This window comes from Salvelinus sp. IW2-2015, linkage group LG4p, assembly GCF_002910315.2.
Source record: "Salvelinus sp. IW2-2015 linkage group LG4p, ASM291031v2, whole genome shotgun sequence".
Lineage (NCBI taxonomy): Eukaryota > Metazoa > Chordata > Actinopteri > Salmoniformes > Salmonidae > Salvelinus > Salvelinus sp. IW2-2015.
In genome coordinates, this window is record NC_036841.1 from 10,638,946 (window position 1) to 10,658,995 (window position 20,050).

Here is a 20,050-nt window from a genome sequence, read left to right on the forward strand (position 1 = left end):
ATCTTTTGTCATGCCCATTCACCCTCTGAATGGCACACAATCCATGTCTCAATTGTCTCAAGGCATGGACATCCAACCAACTTGACACAACTGTGGGAAGCATTGAAGTCAACATGGGCCAGCATCCCTATTGAACACTTTCGACACCCTGCCCTGACGAATTGAGGCTGTTCTGAGGGCAAAAGGGGTGCAACTCAATATTAGGAAGGTGCTCCTAATGTTTGGCATACTCGGTGTATATTACCAATAAGATCAGCTGTATTCCTAAAATAATAAGTCTATTAACACAACTACAGTTAGAATGTATTAACAATATTTATTAATTGCAACTTCCAGTGTTAATGTCATATTTCATATCAATCCAACTTTTAAACACAATATATATTTTACATATTTACAATGTTTACTATTGGCAATATAATATCTATATACACATGACCTGATGAACTTATGGCCACAGCAGACAATCCACCATCACTTGTCTGGGTTTAGTTCAAGTAGTTGTGTTTCGGGCCAGGGTCATTAAGGGACAAATCCTAACTTTTAAGTTGAATTWTGACTTAGTCTCCCATTGACATCAATGCTTGACTAWGTAAACATTTAAGTGGAAGTTAGGATTCGCCCCAWGAGATGTCAAACCAAGGAAACAGATACCCTTACCTCATCTGGCATGAACCTGTGGCTCTTTAAAAATAGTTTTCAGAGTTAAAGAGCAGTTTTGTCTGTCTGTCTGACCAGACACAACAAGCTAGTGAACAACCCCGGGTTTTCAGCAGAGTACATACACACTGCCTTCTCAGAAAGTATTCACACCCCTTGACTTGTCCCATGTTTTGTTGTGTTACAGCCTGAATTTAAAATGGATTCAATTTAGATTTTTTTGTCACTCGCCTATACACAATGCTCCATAAAGTGGAATTGTGTTTTTAGAAAAGTTCGCAAATTAACTGAGAAGCTGAAATGTCTTGAGTCAATAAGTATTCAACCCCTTTGTTATGGCAAGCATAAATAAGTTCAGGAGTAAAAATGTGCTCACATATTATGTATTATGTAATGTTTCATGTTTTGTGTGGACCCCAGGAAGAGTAGCTGCTGCTTTTGCAACAGCTAATGGGGATCCTAATAAAATACCAATACCAACAATAAGTTGCATGGACTCACTCTGTGTGCAATAATAGTGTTTAGCATGATTTTTTTTAATGGCTACCTCATCTCTTTACCCCACACATACAATACCGCACACATACAATRAGTCGAGCAGTGAATTTCAAACACAGATTCAACCACAAAGACCAAGGTTTTCCAATGCCTCGCAAAGAAGGGCACCTATTGGTAAATGAGTGAAAACAAAGCAGATATTAAATATCCCTTTGAGCATGGTGGAGTTATTAATTACACTTTTGGTGGTGGATCAATACACCCAAGTCACTTCAAAGATACAGGTGTCCTTCCTACTCAGTTGCCGGAGAGGAAGGAAAGCTCTCAGGGATTTCACCATGAGGCCAATGGTGACTTTAAACGAGTTGGTGTGATAGGAGAAAACTGAGGGTGGATCAACAACATTGTAGTTACTCCACAATACTAACCTAATTGGCCGAGTGAAAAGAAGGAAGCCTGTACAGAATACAAATATTCCAAACATACATCCTGTTTGCAACAAAGCACTAAATTAACACTGCAATGTGGCAAAGCAATGTACTTTTTGTCCTGAATACAAAGTGTTATGTTTGGAGCAAATTTAATACAACACATTACTGAGTACCACTCTCCATATTTTCAAGCATAGTGGTGGCTGCATCATGTTATGGGTATGTTTGTAATCATTAAGGACTRGTGAGTTTTTCAGCCAAGCACAGGCAAAATCCTAGAGGAAACCCTGGTTCAGTCTGCTTTCCACCAGACACTGGAAAATGAATTCAACTTTCAGCAGGACAATAACCTAAAACACAAGGCCAAATCTACACTGGAGTTGTTTACCAAGAACACAGTGAATGTTCCTGAGTGGCCAAGTTATAGTTCTGACTTAAATCAGCTTGAACATCTATGGCAAGACTTGAAAATGGCTGTCTAGCAATGATCTACAACCAGCTTGAAGAACTTTGAAAATAATAATGTTCAAATATTGTACAATCCAGGTGTGCAAAGCTCTTGGAGACTTACGCAGAAAGTCTGACAGCTGTAATCACTGCCAAAGGTGATTCTAACATGTATTGACTCAGGGGAGTGAATACATACAGTTTGTAAATGAGATATTTCTGTATTTCCTTTTCAATAAATTCAGGCTGTAACACAACAAAATGTGGAATAAGTCAAAGGGTATGCATACTTTCTGAAGGCACTGTACATAAGAATACATACATAAATCATATGGATGCACTCTGATGTTGAAACAAGTCTCTGAACGCCAAACATACGCAAAGAATACTCTCCAAAGTTGTGAGTATTACCTGATCATACCCATCAGTGTTTTAGACATGGCCGACTTGAGTTAAAATTAAGCAATATTTTTTGAATGATTAAGTTATGAATATAATCTTGGTTCCCTGACAGATGGAATGAGACATAACACATAAGCCAATGAGCAGGGACCTCAGCCAATGAGCTGTGTGTGAGAAAAGGAAGAGTTTGATAAAGATCTTGTACATCAACAAGTCCTCCTAATGTGGTTCCRCTGGTTGGTCTTTATTGCTTCAGGACAGAAAGTTCCGCTCACCATCCTTATTGATTTACTTGAGGACGTTTAATTGAATACGTCTAATGGATTCTTACTGGAGCATATTTCAATGAACTTCAATAACACTCAGCTTGAGCACATTGAATGGCCGAATTCATACTGTGGAGACCACAGCTATCATTGAGTACAGTATATGTAGAGACTGAACGAGAAAGGTCCTGACACCAAATACAGAAGACGCTTTTTCTCAAGAGTGAAGTGTTTTTTTGGTTACCCTAAAATGAATAGTACATTTTTTTTTWWATTTAATATCACACAATATCAATAGTGTCTTTCAAGTGAAAGATGAAGTTGAATATTAATAGGACTTCCGAGGCAAAGAGCAGGATAGATAATATTGTAAAATTCACATAAAACATAAATCAGCAGTTTCAGGTCTAAAAACGGTCAAAACAATATGTCTCCCCGAAACGCTCTGATTCTTACCTCAATAGCAACACTTTACAACACTGCTGGAACAAACCTAGATATTTCATACAGGTGGTATTCACTTTATTTTCAACTATCATTGTGGATATTTAGTGCTGGAATTTTGGAGCTGTAAAAAAATCCAACTGCCCTGGAAAACAATTGGTAGAGTATACATTTCTTTACACTAGGGTTACATTATTATTATTATTACTATCAAGAGATGCAGACAGTCATTTTAGTACACAGGTTTCTGTGATACTTTGCCATTTTGTATGAATTGCACCGCCCAAACTTGCAGCTGCGCCCACAGAGGACTCCTAGTTGTAAAAAAACAAACAGACATCCCTTCTTAACAAACGCAAGACAACAGTCTACAAAACCCAGTTCAGTGTCTTGTTAACAGAAATGAATAGACCTCTTATTAAATTAAGACACACGAGTTGTAAAATATGCATCCGTTGGAAATAAAAGTATTTCTTTTCAATTCACAACCTAGCCTACCAGTAGTTACAATATTTACAGTAGGTACAAATCAGTAATTGTTAGCATTCTCAAGGGAAATCCGCTTAAATATCATTTTTCTTAGAAAGGATGTTTCAAATAAGATGTTTTATATAAATACTATGTTTTATTGTCAAAGCAGCACTGATGTGAGAATTGGATTTTGTTCAAACGAATCAGCAGCATGTTTACAATAGCACATACTTCACAAACACTGTCAGTCATCTCAAACTGCAGATTCAAGTTTCAGGGAAAGTTTTTTTATTTTTTATATAATAGAATCTTGAGGTAAGACCATAGATATCAATACTGGACCTAATCAATATAAATGCTGAACCCTTACAAGTCTGCGCTGGAGAGGCTACAGTATATCTCTCCCATTCGTAACACTGTAGAGGTAAGGGGATGCATTCAGTAAGACCGTTCTATAATAAGACATTTCTTCAGGGGAGTTGGTGATGAAAGTGTGCTACTGTGCAAAAACAAATGAACATGTTGAAGTTGGAACTAATGGACAGAATCAGAAAACCCCTGTCCAATTACGGGACCAGCCTCCTGTGGTGCCATTCTGTTGTCTCTGCTATTTGGTACTTCAGCAGAAATCCCTTCCGTAACTTTCTGCTCTTCTAAGGCCATTTCCACCGCCATGGTTCTGTTCATGTAAGACCACTGCAGTGAATCAAAGAACATCTCTGTCATTTTTTAAGATACGAAACAATTATTATCACCGCAATAGCTGAGTGATATGAAATAATAGCAAGAATCTGGTTGTTAGTTTTTAATGGAATATACATGCACGATCGGATGCCTCTCCCTGGGACTTGCAGGATTCGGAGTGTCTAGATGTGGTTAAAACAGAGATTAAACGGTTAATGCTCACTGTCGTGACGAGTCCAAAACCCACAGCCACAATCACCTGAAAAGTTAGAAGATTATGTGTAACTTTTGTGCGATAATCCCACTGGTTACAGCCATTTAATCCAAGGAACCAGTGAGAGACAACCACACCCAAGAAGAGATACAAAACCAACCAATAGGAATAGAACACCTGGAGCTGCTTTTAAACGGGGTCCTGTACTTGGAGACGTTGGCATTAGATGAAGTCGGTATTGTCAAATCCTGTTTTTGAGTTAAAAAGGGAGAATCAGAGAAGTGGGGAGGCAGGCTGGTTCAGCCCAGTAACAGTTTACTTTAGACCAGAGAGCCTGCTCTGCTCTGGGCTGGCACCATGACGGGCACGGCGCCCATGCGCTCCAGCGTGGCCTGGCTTACGGCGTACGAGTGCGTGTACCCGCCATGCGATGCCACCGTCACGGGCTTCAGGCTCACCGAGCCATTGCTGCGCACCATGGCGGGAGGGGAGGGGGCGGAGTTGGTGGTGACCACCAGAGTCTTGGGCGGGGGGAGGGTGTGGCTACCATTGGAGTAGGCCTGGCGGGCCAGGGGGGCGGAGCCCGGCGGAGCTAGCGTCCCGTGTCCTGTGTGCGCTGCATGTCCCCCCGTTTGACCTGTGTGACCCGCCTGCCCCGTAGAGAACGTCTGGCGCGTGTCGCCGTTGTAGCGGGTGTAGGAGTTGGTGTCGTAGTTGGGCTTGGGGTTGTGCCAATAGCGGCTGTTGTAGGTGTTGGTGGACGTCAGGGTGTCGTTCTCCGAGGATGAGGCGTCGGCGTGAAACGCTTTCACTGAAGACGACCTCTTAGGGGGCAGGTCGTCCTCCCTGTAAAGCACAAAGGGCACGGGGATGTCACAATAGGGTTAACAGTTTTTCCTATCCAACTCAATCTCTTAAGTAATATGTCACTCTTTATCGTATTTCCATCAACATCATATGTGACGTACACTACCGTTCAAAAGTCTGGGGTCACTTAGAAATGTCCTTGTTTTTGAAAGAAAAGCTCATTTTGTTGACCATTAAAATGACATCAAATTGATCAGAAATACAGTGTAGACAGTGTTAATGTTTTAAATGACTATTGTAGCTGGAAATGGCTGATCTTTAATGGAATATCTACATAAGCGTACAGAGGCCTACTTTCAGCAACCATCACTCGTGTGTTCCAATGGCATGTTGTGTTAGCTAATCCAAGTTAATCATTTTAAAAGGCTAATTGATCATTAGAAAACTATTTTGCAATTATGTTAGCACAGCTGAAAACTGTTCTGATGTAAAGAAGCAATAAAACTGGCCGGCATTTGTCTATTTGAGTATCTGGAGCATCAGCATTTGTGGGTTCGAATACAGGCTCAAAATGGCCAGAAACAAAGAACTTTCTTCTGAAACTCGTCAGTCTATTCTTGTTCTGAGAAATGAAGGCTGTTCCATGCGAGAAATTGCCAAGAAACTGAAGATCTCGAACAACGCTGTGTACTACTCCCTTTACAGAACAGCGCAAACTGTCTCTAACCTGAATAGAAAGAGGAGTGGGAAGCCCCGGTGCGCAACTGAGCAAGAGTACAAGTACATTAGAGTGTCTAGTTGGAGAAACAGACACCTCACAAGTCCTCAACTGGTAGCTGCATTAAATAGTACCCGCAAAACACCAGTCTCAACGTCAACAGTGAAGAGGCAACTCCGGGATGCTGGCCTTCTAGGCAGAGTTCCTCTGTCCAGTGTCTGTGTTCTTTTGCCCATCTTAATCTTTTCTTTTTATTGGCCAGTCTGAGATATGGCTCTTTCTTTGCAACTCTATCTAGAAGGCCAGCATCCCGGAGTTGCCAATTCACTGTTGACGTTGAGACTGGTGTTTTGCAGATACTATTTAATGAAGCTGCCAGTTGAGGACTTTCAGCTGTATTAACATAATTGCAAATTTGTTTTTTTTAGCTAACACAACATACCATTGGAACACAGGGGTGATGGTTGCTGATAATGGGCCTCTGTACGCTTATGTAGATATTACATTAAAAAAATAATTTGTTTCCAACTACAATAGTAATTAACAACATTAACAATGTCTACACTGTATTTCGGATCAATGTGATGTTATTTTAATGGACAACAAAAAAAAGTGCTTTTCTTTCAAAAACAAGGACATTTCTAAGTGACCCCAAACTTTTGAACGGTAGTGTACGTATTTGGTGCTTTTACGTTAACAAGTGTGTTGCAATATCCAAATATCATCTTAATACACAATTAGGTTTCCCTTCCAGTTCTGACTGGAAGTTTAGTCAATGCCCTATGAAGTCATCTGCAGCTTACGTTCTACTGTTTTCTTTTTTATTCTTCTTATTCATGTTTGACTGTGCTGTTAATGAAAACGCTYGTCGGAAATGGACTCATAATTGCAAATAGTGGGATTGGTTTAAAATAACGGTTTCTTTCAAAGTTATGAACATTTAAATAGGCAAATCCATTTGCAACACCAGTCTGAGCAGTCAGTGTTCCTTACTGCGAATGTTTAATGTAAAAACTTTTCCAAGAAGGTTTTTGTGTTTGAGCTCCACTAATTAGATATAACACTGTTTTGAACACTCTCTCTTCGCAGATGAAACTTAGTGGACCTGATACCGATGTGGATGTCTCTGGTATAAAAAGGGATTTAAGTGAGACAGTCTATTAAATGAACATGCAATATGCATGACTTATCTTAAAAATGTATAGTTAAACAGCTACAGTATGGGGCACCTTTTGGCACACCTACATTAGAGATAATATATTTKCRTCTGMCTTCAGATGAGCCACAGTGGCCTGTTGTGTTTCATGATATTATAAATTCAATACTAGTATCCTATTACTCGGAATAGTGCTTGTAATGATTGGGATGGCCAAAATAAAATAAAGACAAGTGGTTAAAACTGGAATGAAAAAAAAGATGGTTTAAGAGGTCCATTCTTAAACTTTTTATCACTCTATGAGGAGTGACATTCACTTCCACAGCTTGGTCCTGATACATTTTGTTTACATTTTGTTTTAATTGTCAGTGGTATAAGTGCAGAGGCACCACACTGAGACCACATTTAAATTCAGGGACATTATCAACACCCAAATGAGGCAGATGTTATCCCACTCGCTCAGAGCTGAAACATTTCAACAATGATTTATCTTCAAATTGATTTATGAAGTAATTTAGAGGAAGAATAGCAGGCCATTAATACAAGCGACAGAGAATTCACATAGTATTTGAAATMACAAATTGGGGTGTGATGAAGAAAAGTTTGAACACCTTAACAAATGGATAAAACTAACTTCAAAAGGGTAATCATCCAATTTCAAAGATACAGTATATCTCCGTTTTCAACACTTGTCTACTCCATAGTCTATGTAGCCTATCAAATGCACAGCACCAGAACAATTACGGTGAGTTCAGAGTCTAATGTTTAGACTAGTGTGTTGCTATAGATGGACAGAGAGGTGCGGGAAATGGAAGAAAGCAGGAAGTCAATGGAAAACCCACCTGATCTCGTTGGGTATCTCCTCCTCCTCGTATTTGTTCTTGTTTTTCCAATAGAAGAGTGTCACCAGCACCAGTAGAGAGCAGATGATGACAGCCAACACGCCCGTGGCGATGGTGCCAGCTATGAGACCCACACTCTGGGGCTGAGCTGAAGGACCAGGGGAGAGAGAGAGAGACTAAGTCCTGGGGTCATGTTCATTAAGTACAAAACAGAAGAAAATGAACTACCTGAACCTCTCAAATATGAAACACTTGTTTTCCAATACATAACGTTTTGCTCGGTTTTCCCTAATGAACGGGACCTAGATCACACACGATCGGTCATGCCCCTACAACAGCTACTTTCAATACTGCTAGCTCCTGAAGCTCAGCACAAACACCTATTCATCCGTGGCATGAAGCCACTCGAGTAAGCCCTGCATTATGACATGAATAAAACATTGAGGAGCTTTGGTTGAACGCCAACAAAATGCCCCGTGGTTCTCCAGGACCTGTAATGATGTCCTCACTCATCCCCCCCAGGTAAATACTTTGAAGAGGGAAGCAGGGAGGGAGGAATGGAGAAGAAAAGCTGTGTTCACGGGGAGTTTGTGCTGTCTGTGAATATTTCTTAATGAGTTAAATACACACAGCGGTCCCTGTCTATTTGATCAGGCAACTTTTCATTTGTGCCAACAAAGTTACTTGCTCTAATATGTTAATACAGTACATTGAATATATCCATGGATGCAAATGGCTCTATTATGCTACCATAGTGAATTGGAGGAAAGATTTCATTGGACTGAAGTGTGATTTCATTTGGATGTCTATTATGTTTGAATTTTAGCATAATATCTGAACCATAATATCTATGATACCTGTACCATTGTGATTTATCAGAAAACGATTTGTTAGTGAGTTTTAAAAACCACAACAGAATTGTGTATTAATACTAGCCATTTCCACTATGAGGGCCGTTTAGGTCAGTATTTTGTTCTACAGATCAGAGAGAGTAGTACCCTGGAAGGTGTTTACTCATACATGCTGCAACATACGCTGGGAGAATGATGCTGTCGTTGTTGACAGCTGAACAGATTGCTGAGTGGCGATAAAGATTTTATAGGATCACTCTCRTGATCTAACAGTGGGTCCCCTCCCTGACAGACAGACATACAGACAGCCCCCCGTGCCTCTGTCAGCGCACTCACCACAACCACAGCTGCCCCGCTGGTGACAACCGGTGACAACCGGTGACATGCCATTTACTCCTTGACAGTCACAAACCCCAAATGAGCCACTCACTAAATTTGCCACTGGTGTCAGCGACTGACTACTCTAAGGCAGGGTCAGGCGAGTGCAGTAGCAGCATAATAACTCAGGTGACAGTGTTACTACCCACTGGCAGGGGTGGAATTGGMAGAGGGGGAGCGTGGGAACAACGTTTTCCTGGAGTCGCTGAAGGATAGGACTAAAAACAAACAAAATATAACTAATGTAAAATTTACTGTCCATGAAATGTATGTAGTATGTATAAGCTGAAAGTGGAAGACAAATTATTGTTGTCCACTAATTTACTCCAATTAGGGGAGGGGTGGTATAATAATAAAATAATAAAGAACATTTACAAAAAATATACAGAACCAGTCAAAAGTTTGGACACACCTACTCATTCAAGGGTTTTCTTTATATTTACTATTTTCTACATTGTAGATGTCACGTGTGCTCCCTCTCAGGCCTCTAGGTCACCAGGCTGCTCGTTATGGCGCACACCTGTCACCATCGTTATGCACACCTGCGTGTCATCAGACTCACCTGGACTCCACCACTTCATGATTACCTGCCCTTATTATGTCACTCCCTTTGGTTCCTTCCCCAGGCGTCATTGTTTCTGTTTTATGTCTGTGCGTTGTTCGAGGTTCTTGTTTTGTATTATGTTCTGTTTATTTTATTAAAACACTCACTCCCTGAACTTGCTTCCCGACTCTCAGCGCARATCATTACAGTAGATTAATAGTGAAGACATCAAAACTATGAAATAACACATATAGAATCATGTGGTAACCAAACAAGTGTTAAACAAATCAAACTATATTTTAGATTCTTCAAATTAGCCACCCTTTGCCTTGATGACAGCTTTGCACACTCTTGGCATTCTCTCAGCCAGCTTCATGAGGTAGTCACCTGGAATGCATTTCAATTAGCATGCGTGCCTTGTTTGAGCCAATCAGTTGTGATGTGACAAGGTAGGGGTGGTATACAGAAGATAGCCCTATTTGGTAAAAGACCAAGTCCATATTATGGCAAGAACAGCTCAAATAAGCAAAGAGAAAAGACAGTACATCATTACCTAAAGACATGAAGGTCAGTCAATCTGGAATATTTCAAGAACTTTGGTGAAAATGGCTCTCATGATGACCACCACAGGAAAGGAAGACCCAGAGTTACCTCTGCTGCAGAGGATACGTTCCTTAAAGTTAACTGCACCTCAGATTGCAGCCCAAATAAATGCTTCATAGAGATCAAGTAACTGATACATCTCAACAGCAGCTGTTCAGAGGAGACTGCATGAATCAGGCCTTCATGGTCAAAAGGCTGCAAAGAAACCACTACTAAAGGACACCAATAAGAAGAAGAGACTTGCTTGGGCCAAGAAACACGAGCAATGGACATTAGACCGGTGGAAATCTGTCCTTTGGTCTGATGAATCCAAATTTTAGATTTTTGGTTCCAACCGCTGTGTCTTAGTGAGACGCAGAGTAGGTGAATGGATGATCTCTGCATGTGTGGTTCCCACCTTGAAGCATGGAGGAGGTGTGGTGGTGCTTTGCTGGTGACACTCAGTGATTTATTTAGAATTTAAGGCACAATTAACCAGCATGGCTACCACAGCATTCTGCAGCAATACGCCATCCCATCTGGTTTGCACTTAGTCCCACTATCATTTGTTTTTCAACAGGACAATGAGGAGACACCTCCAGGCTGTGTACGGGCTATTTGACCAAGAAGGAGAGTGGTGGAGTGCTGCATCAGATGACCTGGCATCCACAATCACCCGACCTCAACCCAATTGAGATGGCTTGGGATGAGTTGGACCGGGAAGTGAAGGACAAGCAGCCAACAAGTGCTCAGCATATGTGGGAACCCCTTCAAGACTCTTGGAAAAGCCTTCCAGATGAAGCTTGTTGAGAGAATGCCAAGAGTGTGCAAAGCTGTCATCACGGCAAAGTTTGACTACTTTGAAGAATCTAGAATCTAAAATATATTTTGATTTTATTTGTTTAACATTTTATTTGGTTACTACACTACCGTTCAAATGTTTGGGGTCACTTAGAAATGTCCTTGTTTTTGAAAGAAAAGCCATTTTTTTGTCCATTTAAAAATACAGACATTGTTAATGTTGTAAATGAGTATTGTAGCTGGAAACGGCTGATTTCTAATGGATATCTACATAGGCGTACAGAGGACCATTATCAGCAACCATCACTCCTGTGTTCCAATGGCACGTTGTGTTAGCTAATCCAAGTTTATCATTTTAAAAGGCTAATTGATCATTAGAAAACCCAGTGATGGTTGGTGAAAGTGGGCCTCTGTACGCTTATGTAGCTATTCCATTAAAAAGCAGCCGTTTCCAGCTACAATAGACATTTACAACATTAACACTGTCTACACAGTATTTCTGGATCAAATTATGTTATTTTAATGATGAGAAAAAGTGCTTTTCTTTCAAAAACAAGGACATTTCTAAGTGACACCAAACTTTTGAACGGTAGTGTACATGATTCCATATGTTATTTAATAGTTTTGATGTCTTCACTATTATTCTACAATGTACAAAAAAATWAAAATAAAGAAAAACCCTTGAATGAGTAGGTGTGTCCAAACTTTTGACTTGTACTGTATATATTTACAAAAAATATATATAGGGTATTGGAAATGATGCAGATGTTGATAGAAGCCACAGTCTATCTGCAATATTAAAGCTGATCTACCACTTTAAAAAATTTACAAATTAAAAAAGAAAAAAATAAATCCTTGAGGAGTATATCCAGAGTGAAATAATTTTGAACAATAAAATCAATATTTTTAAGGTGAGGTCTAAGGATTTAACATTCATAAGTTCCGATTAGTGTTTTTTAAAATGTTTTATTCCGAGTGGTACTGCACAAAGCCGTGCTTATGTCATCAGTATGTTGGGTACTTACGTGCCACAACCTGCAGGTTGAGTAGACAGGTGCTCTTGGCGATGGCGTTGGAGGCTGTACACTGGTACAGACCAGAGGTACTGGTACTGATGTTCCTCAGTGTTACGGTCCCTTGCATCTGGTCTGGGGTTTAAACACAAACCATGCCAGTCTWGGGTTAAAACATCACTGGGGAACACCATCCACAACCCCAGAACAAATAGACAAGACACAAAAACATCTCATTAAAATGCATTGGGATTAAATATGAATGAAATTCCTTTAGGACTAATAATTCATGTAACCATTTGCTTGTAACGTTCATACATTACTTAAATAATTTAAATAACCAAAATCATTTCAAAATCATTTAGGCAGTTGAGATTGTTGTTGAGCACATCTTATTTAGTATTATGCAGATATGTTACTTTACATAACAGCATTATTCAACTTGCTTTAGGATAAGGTACAGTAACTGGGACTACTGGAAAAAACCCAATAGAGGGCACCAAATCACTTCCCGTAAAACGGCTGGTGTATATTTTGTACATTATACAGTGCCTTGCTGATATAAACCCAATTACAGTGCCGTTGTTCATACGTCTGATAATTTATGGAGTATTACATTATATTACACAACTGCCTTTAAGAAAAGGCTACCATAGGAGCTTGGAACAAACCACATAAGCACTTAATCCAGATTACTGGCCTAGATTTCACCCCTACCCTCTTCTCTGCAACATGGGCTGTTTTGCAGACAGATATCATGGTGGCAGTGCTGGTACAGTTGATATCTACTGTGTAAAACAACACAGACAGGCAGGAGGAGGAGTGATGAAGAAAACCTAAGCCGATTAGTCCTTGTGGAGGGTAGCCTTGTGTTGAAGTGAGCAGTAGTGTAGTACGGTAAGAATCACACTGTGCTGTGATGACACAGCTGGAGAGAGAGAGGAGAGGCCACTGCACGGCTCACACACACACACACACACAAAACTTGGTCCGTATTCAAAAAAAAGTATCAGAGTAGAGTGGTGATCTAGGATCAGTTTGCCTTGTAGATCATAATGAATACAATGACTGGAACTGTTGACCAGCTGATCCTATATCAGTACTCCTACTCTGAGATGCTTTGTGAATGCAGGCCCTGAACTGGACCAGGGTGGGTGGTGGCACCCTGAGGGGCAGAGTTGGGGGCGGGAGGGCGGAAGCCACGGTGACGTTACCAAAGATACTTGTTGATTTACCAGCYAAGGTGGGGCAAAAGGGCACGCCCATGGCCAGGGGTTTAATACCTTGCATGGCGGTGTGGGGCAGCTTGGGCAGCGACTCCAGTTTCACCCAGGTGTAGCTGGGTGTGGGGATCCCCTCCTCACTGCTGCACATCAGCATGATGTCAGCGCCCACGTCCAGCGTGCCCTGGACACGGCATGAGGGCACCGACGGGGGCACTGGAGAGACAGAAAGGAGATAGATGGGTATAGTTAGTACCTTAGCAATCAGCACAGACAGATCCTAGCCTCCTGAAGAGGCATCGGGTCTTACATGTTACATTTTAGTAATTTAACAGATGCTCCTCTCTAAAGCAGATCTTGTACTTATAGTATACATATACAGAACTGTGGTGTCCCAACATGCTATAAGAGTKATCTTTAAAACCAGCTTAGCACACTCATTTGTCAAAAGAAATGTCATACAATAGAATTCTTACAATATGCAATGCGCTTACACTTCCTAGTTTTAATGCATCCATTTTATCACAGTAGGCTATGCACCGTAGCCTGGTCTGTAGTCAAGTTAGAGTTTCCAGGCTATATGTGCATAGTATGCAACCCCTTAATTGTAATTCTAATGCAGTAGTGTGTGTTTTACCCAGCACGGTGAGGCCGATGACCCCGATGTTGCGCCCCCCTCTGTCGGGGAGGTTGTTGACCAGGCACTGGTATGTCCCCGTGTCTGACAGCTGGGTGTTGTTGATGAAGATAGAGGCACTTGTGCTGGGCATGGTGGCCACGAAACCCACCCGGCCATTTAAGTGGTTGGCGAGACTGAACACTTGGCCACCTTGGTAGATGATCACCTGAGATGAGAAAGACAAAGGCAGAGATTCACTCACGCCGTTTCTATGGAATATCATTAGTTTGACCGAACAAAGATCCTATGGATCGAGATGTTGGTCATTAGGTGGTCATTAGGAACGTACAGTGTGCAGGCCTTTCTGGTGTGCAGGCCTTTCTGTTATTTTTCAAGCATGTGCGAATGACCACTTCTATTTCAATGGAACATCAGAGATTTTCTGTCCACTGTACATCCGGATGTGAGTTCATGAAACTGTGGCCAACTGTGTCTATCCTGGGTCAGCAGGGGAAAGTGCATTATCTAGATGTCAATTGATGCAGAGCTTTATATTGAGGTACAAACATAATGAATTGATTAATTTTGAGGAAATAAAGGGTATGACGATATCTTAAATGTGAATGGAAAAACAATCACTGAGGTTAAATGTAATCGTAGAAAGTTAATCAAAAACCTTTCTCTGCTACACACTAGAGATAATTCAACAAGTCATGTTTAATTAAGTTAAATAAAATGCAATACTTCATCCCACAGTTAAATAAAACCAAACAGCAGAGAATCAACAGCCAGGCAAGTGAGTGGATGAGGATTCTGGATACTAAAGAGTGCAGGTGCAACAAACTTTCACAAGAGGGCGACCTAGTGTTGCAGTACATACTGAAGCATCACTTGACAACTGAAAGGATGGAAGGTGGTCCATCCATGTATAACATAGATGCTCTTGAATGATAATATCATGAACTATACAAGTATGTTACATTACAACAAGCTTGAATTCAAGAGCAGCTTCCAAGCTTTAAAATTGTGAGCAAAAAGAGGGGCACAGCTCAATAGTCAACATACTGTTTTCATTACACACAACAAGGAACTAAAACACCAAACTATGGTAATAATATGAAGAAGCCTAGCCCCATTGACGTGGTCAATTCATCTGCAATGCATTTTCTCCTCAGTAAAGTGATGCCAAAGTGGAAAAACATCCAGAAAAATATAAGTACTATCGAAATGAAACCTCCTGTTGATTTGAGCTCTTCCAAGCTGCAGGTTTGAGAGTCGGGGGATGTTCAAAAGCTTTTTGTTGCTTTGAACTCTGATAGAAGCAGCCATTTGTGAGCACCTTCTAAATAAAAAAAAACACCGAACCCTTCAGCCAGGCACACAGAAGCATGCTGGGGAATCAGGGAGGCTATTCAGCGGTGTTTGAAAGAACACCCATTGAACTGTTCTGTTCAAAGGACCCAGGGAGCCACAGAACCATCTCAGTAACGCTGCGTGATGTTCTCCCCTCTCCCTTCCTCCCTCCGTCCCTTCCTACATCCCTCCCTCCAACCTGCTGCTTAACTGCATGTAAATRGCGGCGCCGCAGTTTCCTGAGCGCTGTACGCTCCAGTGTGCAAATGGCAGTGATCCCTAGTAAGAACTGGCATGGCCCCAAAGACCATGTCCACTGCCATATTRCTCTTGCTATCCCATCCCCTCTCCTTGCCTGTAAACCAATGAACAACCCCCCCTCCCAACATTCTCATCAGCCATGACATGGGTTGTATTCATTAGGGCACAACATATAGCAAAACATTGCAAAATGTTGAAAACGAGCGTTTCTTATTGGGCAAGTTCAGATAGTTTCGGCCCATTTTCTTCCATGTCGTGCCTAGTGAATAGGACCCTGGTGTACGACCCCGGTCTGGATCATCTCCTATACTTCCTATAAAACCCAGCATCAGGATACAGCAGTGGTTTATTAGGGAGTAAAGGAGAATGGACAGATTAATTTCCAAGGCTCTACACACCAGGTCTCATTGTCTGCACGCAATCGGGCTTAAAGCGAGAATCATCAGTTGAAACAATAACAAAGCGCCCTCCCTACCACTGTTTCGCTAAAAAGCTGAGGYATGGGCTAAAGAAATGTAACCACTCTCAAATTCATAGACAGAGCTATGGATGCAAGTATTGACCATCCATGATATCAAATGTATAGTTTAAACCATATTTTGAGGCTATATAGTGTTTGTTTACATTTACTTTGTTTACAAACATTGGAGTAAAGCAAGCTTCTACTGTATTTTGAGTCCCGATGAAGTACAACAGTTGAACTAAGCTCATGAGGCATTTAAGTGATTTTCTTCAAGAATCAATCAGTATATACAGTGACTTCGGAAAGACATTTTCCACATTTTGTTACGTTACAGCCTTATTCTGAAATGGATTAAATAAAACAATTTCCTCKGCAATCTACACACAATACCCCATAATGCAAAGCAAAAACGGGTTTTAGAAATTTTGCAAATGTATTAAAAACAGAAATACCATATTTACATAAGTATTCAGGCCCTTTGCTACAGTATGAGACTCGAAATTGAGCTCTGGTGCATCCTGTTTCCATTGATCATCCTTGAGATGTTTATAAAACTTGATTGGAGTCCACCTGTGGTAAATTCAATTGATTGGACATGATTTGGAAAGGCACACACCTGTCTTTATAAGGTCCCACAGATGACAGTGCATGTCAGAGCAAAAACCAAGCCATGAGGTCGAAAGAATTGTCCGTAGAGATAGGATTGTGCCAAGGCACAGATCTGGGGAAGGGTATCAAAACATTTCTGGAGCATTGAAGGTCCGCAAGAACACACCGGCCTCCATCATTCTTAAATGGAATAAGTTTGGAACCACCAAGTCACTTCCTACAGCTGGCCGCTCGGCCAAACTGAGCAATCAGGGAGGTGACCAAGAACCCGAATGRCTCTCTGACAGAGCTCTAGAGTTCCTCTGTGGGGATGGGAGACCCTTCCAGAAGGACAACCATCTCTGCAGCACTCCACCAATTAGGCCTGTATGGTAGAGTGGCCAGACAGAAACCACTCATCAGTAAAAGCACATGACAGCCCGCTTGGAGTTTGCCAAAAGGCGCACCTAAAGACTCTCAGAACATGAGAAACAAGATTCTCTCGTCTGAGGAAACCAAGATTGAACTCTTTGGCCTGAATGTCAAGCGTCACTTCTGGAGGAAACCTGGCACCATCCCTACAGTGAAGAATGGTGGTGGCAGCATCATGTTGTGGGGATATTTTTCAGCGGCAGGGACTGGGAGACTAGTCAGGATMGAGGCAAAGATGAACTGAGCAAAGTACAGAGAGATCATTGATGAAAATCTGCTCCAGAGCGCTCAGGACCTCAGACTGGGGCGAAGGTTCACCTTCCAACAGGACAATGATCCTAAGTACACAGCCAAGACAACGCAGGAGTGACTTCGGGACAAGTCTCTGAATGTCCTTGAGTGGCCCAGCCAGAGCCCGGACTTGAACCCAATCGAACATCTCTGGAGAGACCTAAAAATAGCTGTTCAGCCACGCTCCCCATCCAACCTGACAGAGCTTGAGAGGATCTGKAAAGAAGAATGGAATAAACTCCCCAAATGCAGGTGTGCCAAGCTAGTAGAGTCATACCCAAGAAGACTCGAGGCTGTAATCGCTGACAAAGGTGCTTCAACAAAGTACTGAGTAAAGGGTCTGAATACTTATGTACATTTGATATTTCAGTTTTCTATTATTAATAAATTAGCAAAAAAATCGAAAAACTAGTCTTTGCTTTGTCATTATGGGGTATTGTGTGTACAACATTTCTTAAAATCAGTCCAATATTTTTGTAATATTCTTACAAAAAAGTTTTTAAATTCCCTAGTACAGCCACTATTGAAGGCTATCAAATGCCTTCTCAAAGATGTCCTCTGGTGGTCAAACTAGCATTAACTAGCATTAATGGTAAAAATGGCTGACACTTAAATAACGTGCCACAGAATTCTGCGGCACCATGCAAGCTGTGCTGCAGTACGCTGCAACTTTTAAAGTACGATCCACTGTAGGTTGATGAGGAAAAAATCAGAGTAAGGCTGTAACCTAACAAAATGTGGAAAAAGGCAAAGGGTCTGAATTCTTTCCGAAGGCACTGTATCCGTCCCAAAGTATATGTAGCTACTGCAGACTGCCCTTTTAATCTGAGGCTAAACATGGAAGATTAGAGTAAACAAACAGAAGAATTAGAAGAGCTCTCTTTGCGAAGTGAGCAGAGGGATATGATCGTCAGTCAGCCGAAAAGGTTGATGTTTTCTAAGTGTTGAGTCTTTGAGGAGCACGGCTGATGTTCTCACGTTTAATCTAAAGCTGGGTGAACTAAACTCTATCAACAACTTATTTACATCTTATTCATGACCTCAGGGATGGTCTAAAAGATACCAAATACACGAAGCAGTCAGAGAGAGTCTGCACTAATAAACAAACAAGTATGCATAGGCCTATGTCTGGTATGTGAGGAAAGGAAGAGTTAGTGTGCATTGTAAAGGCTTCCTTTCAGTCCATACAATGGATACCGGTCCCAACATTAGAATATTGATGCCCAAAAGACTCGTAATTTGCTCAAAGTAGGGGTCCCACGAGGCCTGACATTTCCAGTGATAACACTCCTGTGGTTCTTTTAGAAAGACTTATCATATAAATTAATATAAATCATTTTTATATCATATAAAATGGAATACTGTGATCAAACTTCACATGTGACATAACGTTGGACTTTAAATGACTGTACACTTTTCATTATTGCCCATTTTCTATTAAAAAATGATGCGTGCATTCATGAGATCATTTCAGAAATGATCCATGGTGTATGGCTCGAACCATAATCATTCATGACAGCCATTTCCTACAGAGTGGCCTTGTGCTGTCGCAACACTGGCAGCGGTYTACACTCAAACCACAGTGAACTTTTCGGACAGCCCGCCAGACAACATGAAGATGCAGTACTAGCACGCTTGTGATAGAACTGAAAACWATGGCGAAGTTTCTCTATTTTGAAGCATTCACTGAACTTGCACCCGTACAAAATGTTGTTATGGTGTACGGCAATACTTTATATTACTGGTACTATTCCACTATTACTCTTAGGGAATAACTTCTGTAACTACCCTTTAATATGCATGTCAACTACAGACAATGACACAGTACTTACCAAAGTGAAGTGGTAAGTACATTAGTTCAGAATTGTATGTATTTATTAGCTTGTTACCGGGTAATTACAACTGGTTATTCTACTGGTATTGACTCATGTTTTGAACCAATCTATTGTAACAGGTGGACAATTTTACACGCTTGTGCTGCACTCAAACTACTTCACCCAAGTTGATGAGTGTAGGTGCCTTCTATACTGTACTGTACTGTAGCTCTGATGAGATGTTGCCGTGCTATAGCCTKGAGCTGACTCTGTCTTCATCCTGTTGTAGTGGTGCCTGAAAGCCTGAGGTGGCGCGCACACACACACACGACACATCTGTACTCCTCTGAGACTACGTCACCAAATGAATGTGGTGGAATAATTCCTTCCTGCTGGAATCATCCAGACACAATGTTTCCCGAGCCTCGTCGTTTACACCAAAAGGGTGCTCAGACAGGCGTGAAGGAGGTTAAGGCAGCCAATTGCTCGACGTTAGCAATTCACTCTCCATCTGTGCGTTTGACTGTGTCAAAACAGCCTCTGTGTGTGTGTGCATGTAGATACCTGTGCAGTGCAACCTTGTGTGTAGGTGTGTTGTGTGAGCATGGTGCATGTGTGTGCACATGTGTGCACATTTGGATAAGTATTTTTCAGTTGCATGCAGCTCGATGTACAGTATGTACAGTGGGGAGAACAAGTATTTGATACACTGCCGATTTTGCAGGTTTTCCTACTTACAAAGCATGTAGAGGTCTGTAATTTCTATCATAGGTACACTTCAACTGTGAGAGACGGAA

General features: G+C 41.2%; 1 protein-coding gene across 2 annotated transcripts; it reads right to left on the reverse strand.

Moving 5' to 3' along the window:
- Positions 1–296: 296 nt before the first annotated feature.
- On the reverse strand, positions 297–14,274 carry LOC111960452 (immunoglobulin superfamily member 11). Of its 2 annotated transcripts, XR_011475079.1 has the most exons (6): positions 14,070–14,274; positions 13,493–13,648; positions 12,222–12,344; positions 8,041–8,188; positions 4,733–5,363; positions 297–4,700 (listed from the first exon to the last, which is right to left on the reverse strand). XR_011475079.1 is itself a non-coding variant. In XM_023982458.2 (5 exons), the coding sequence occupies exons 1-5, from the start codon at positions 14,200–14,202 to the stop codon at positions 4,838–4,840; spliced, it is 1,086 nt and encodes a 361-aa protein (XP_023838226.1). In that variant the 5' UTR covers positions 14,203–14,274; the 3' UTR covers positions 297–4,837. The 2 variants fall into 2 exon arrangements, 1 of the variants encoding a protein (XP_023838226.1); XM_023982458.2 differs by having other exon boundaries at positions 297–5,363.
- Between the last annotated feature and the right edge of the window lie 5,776 nt (positions 14,275–20,050).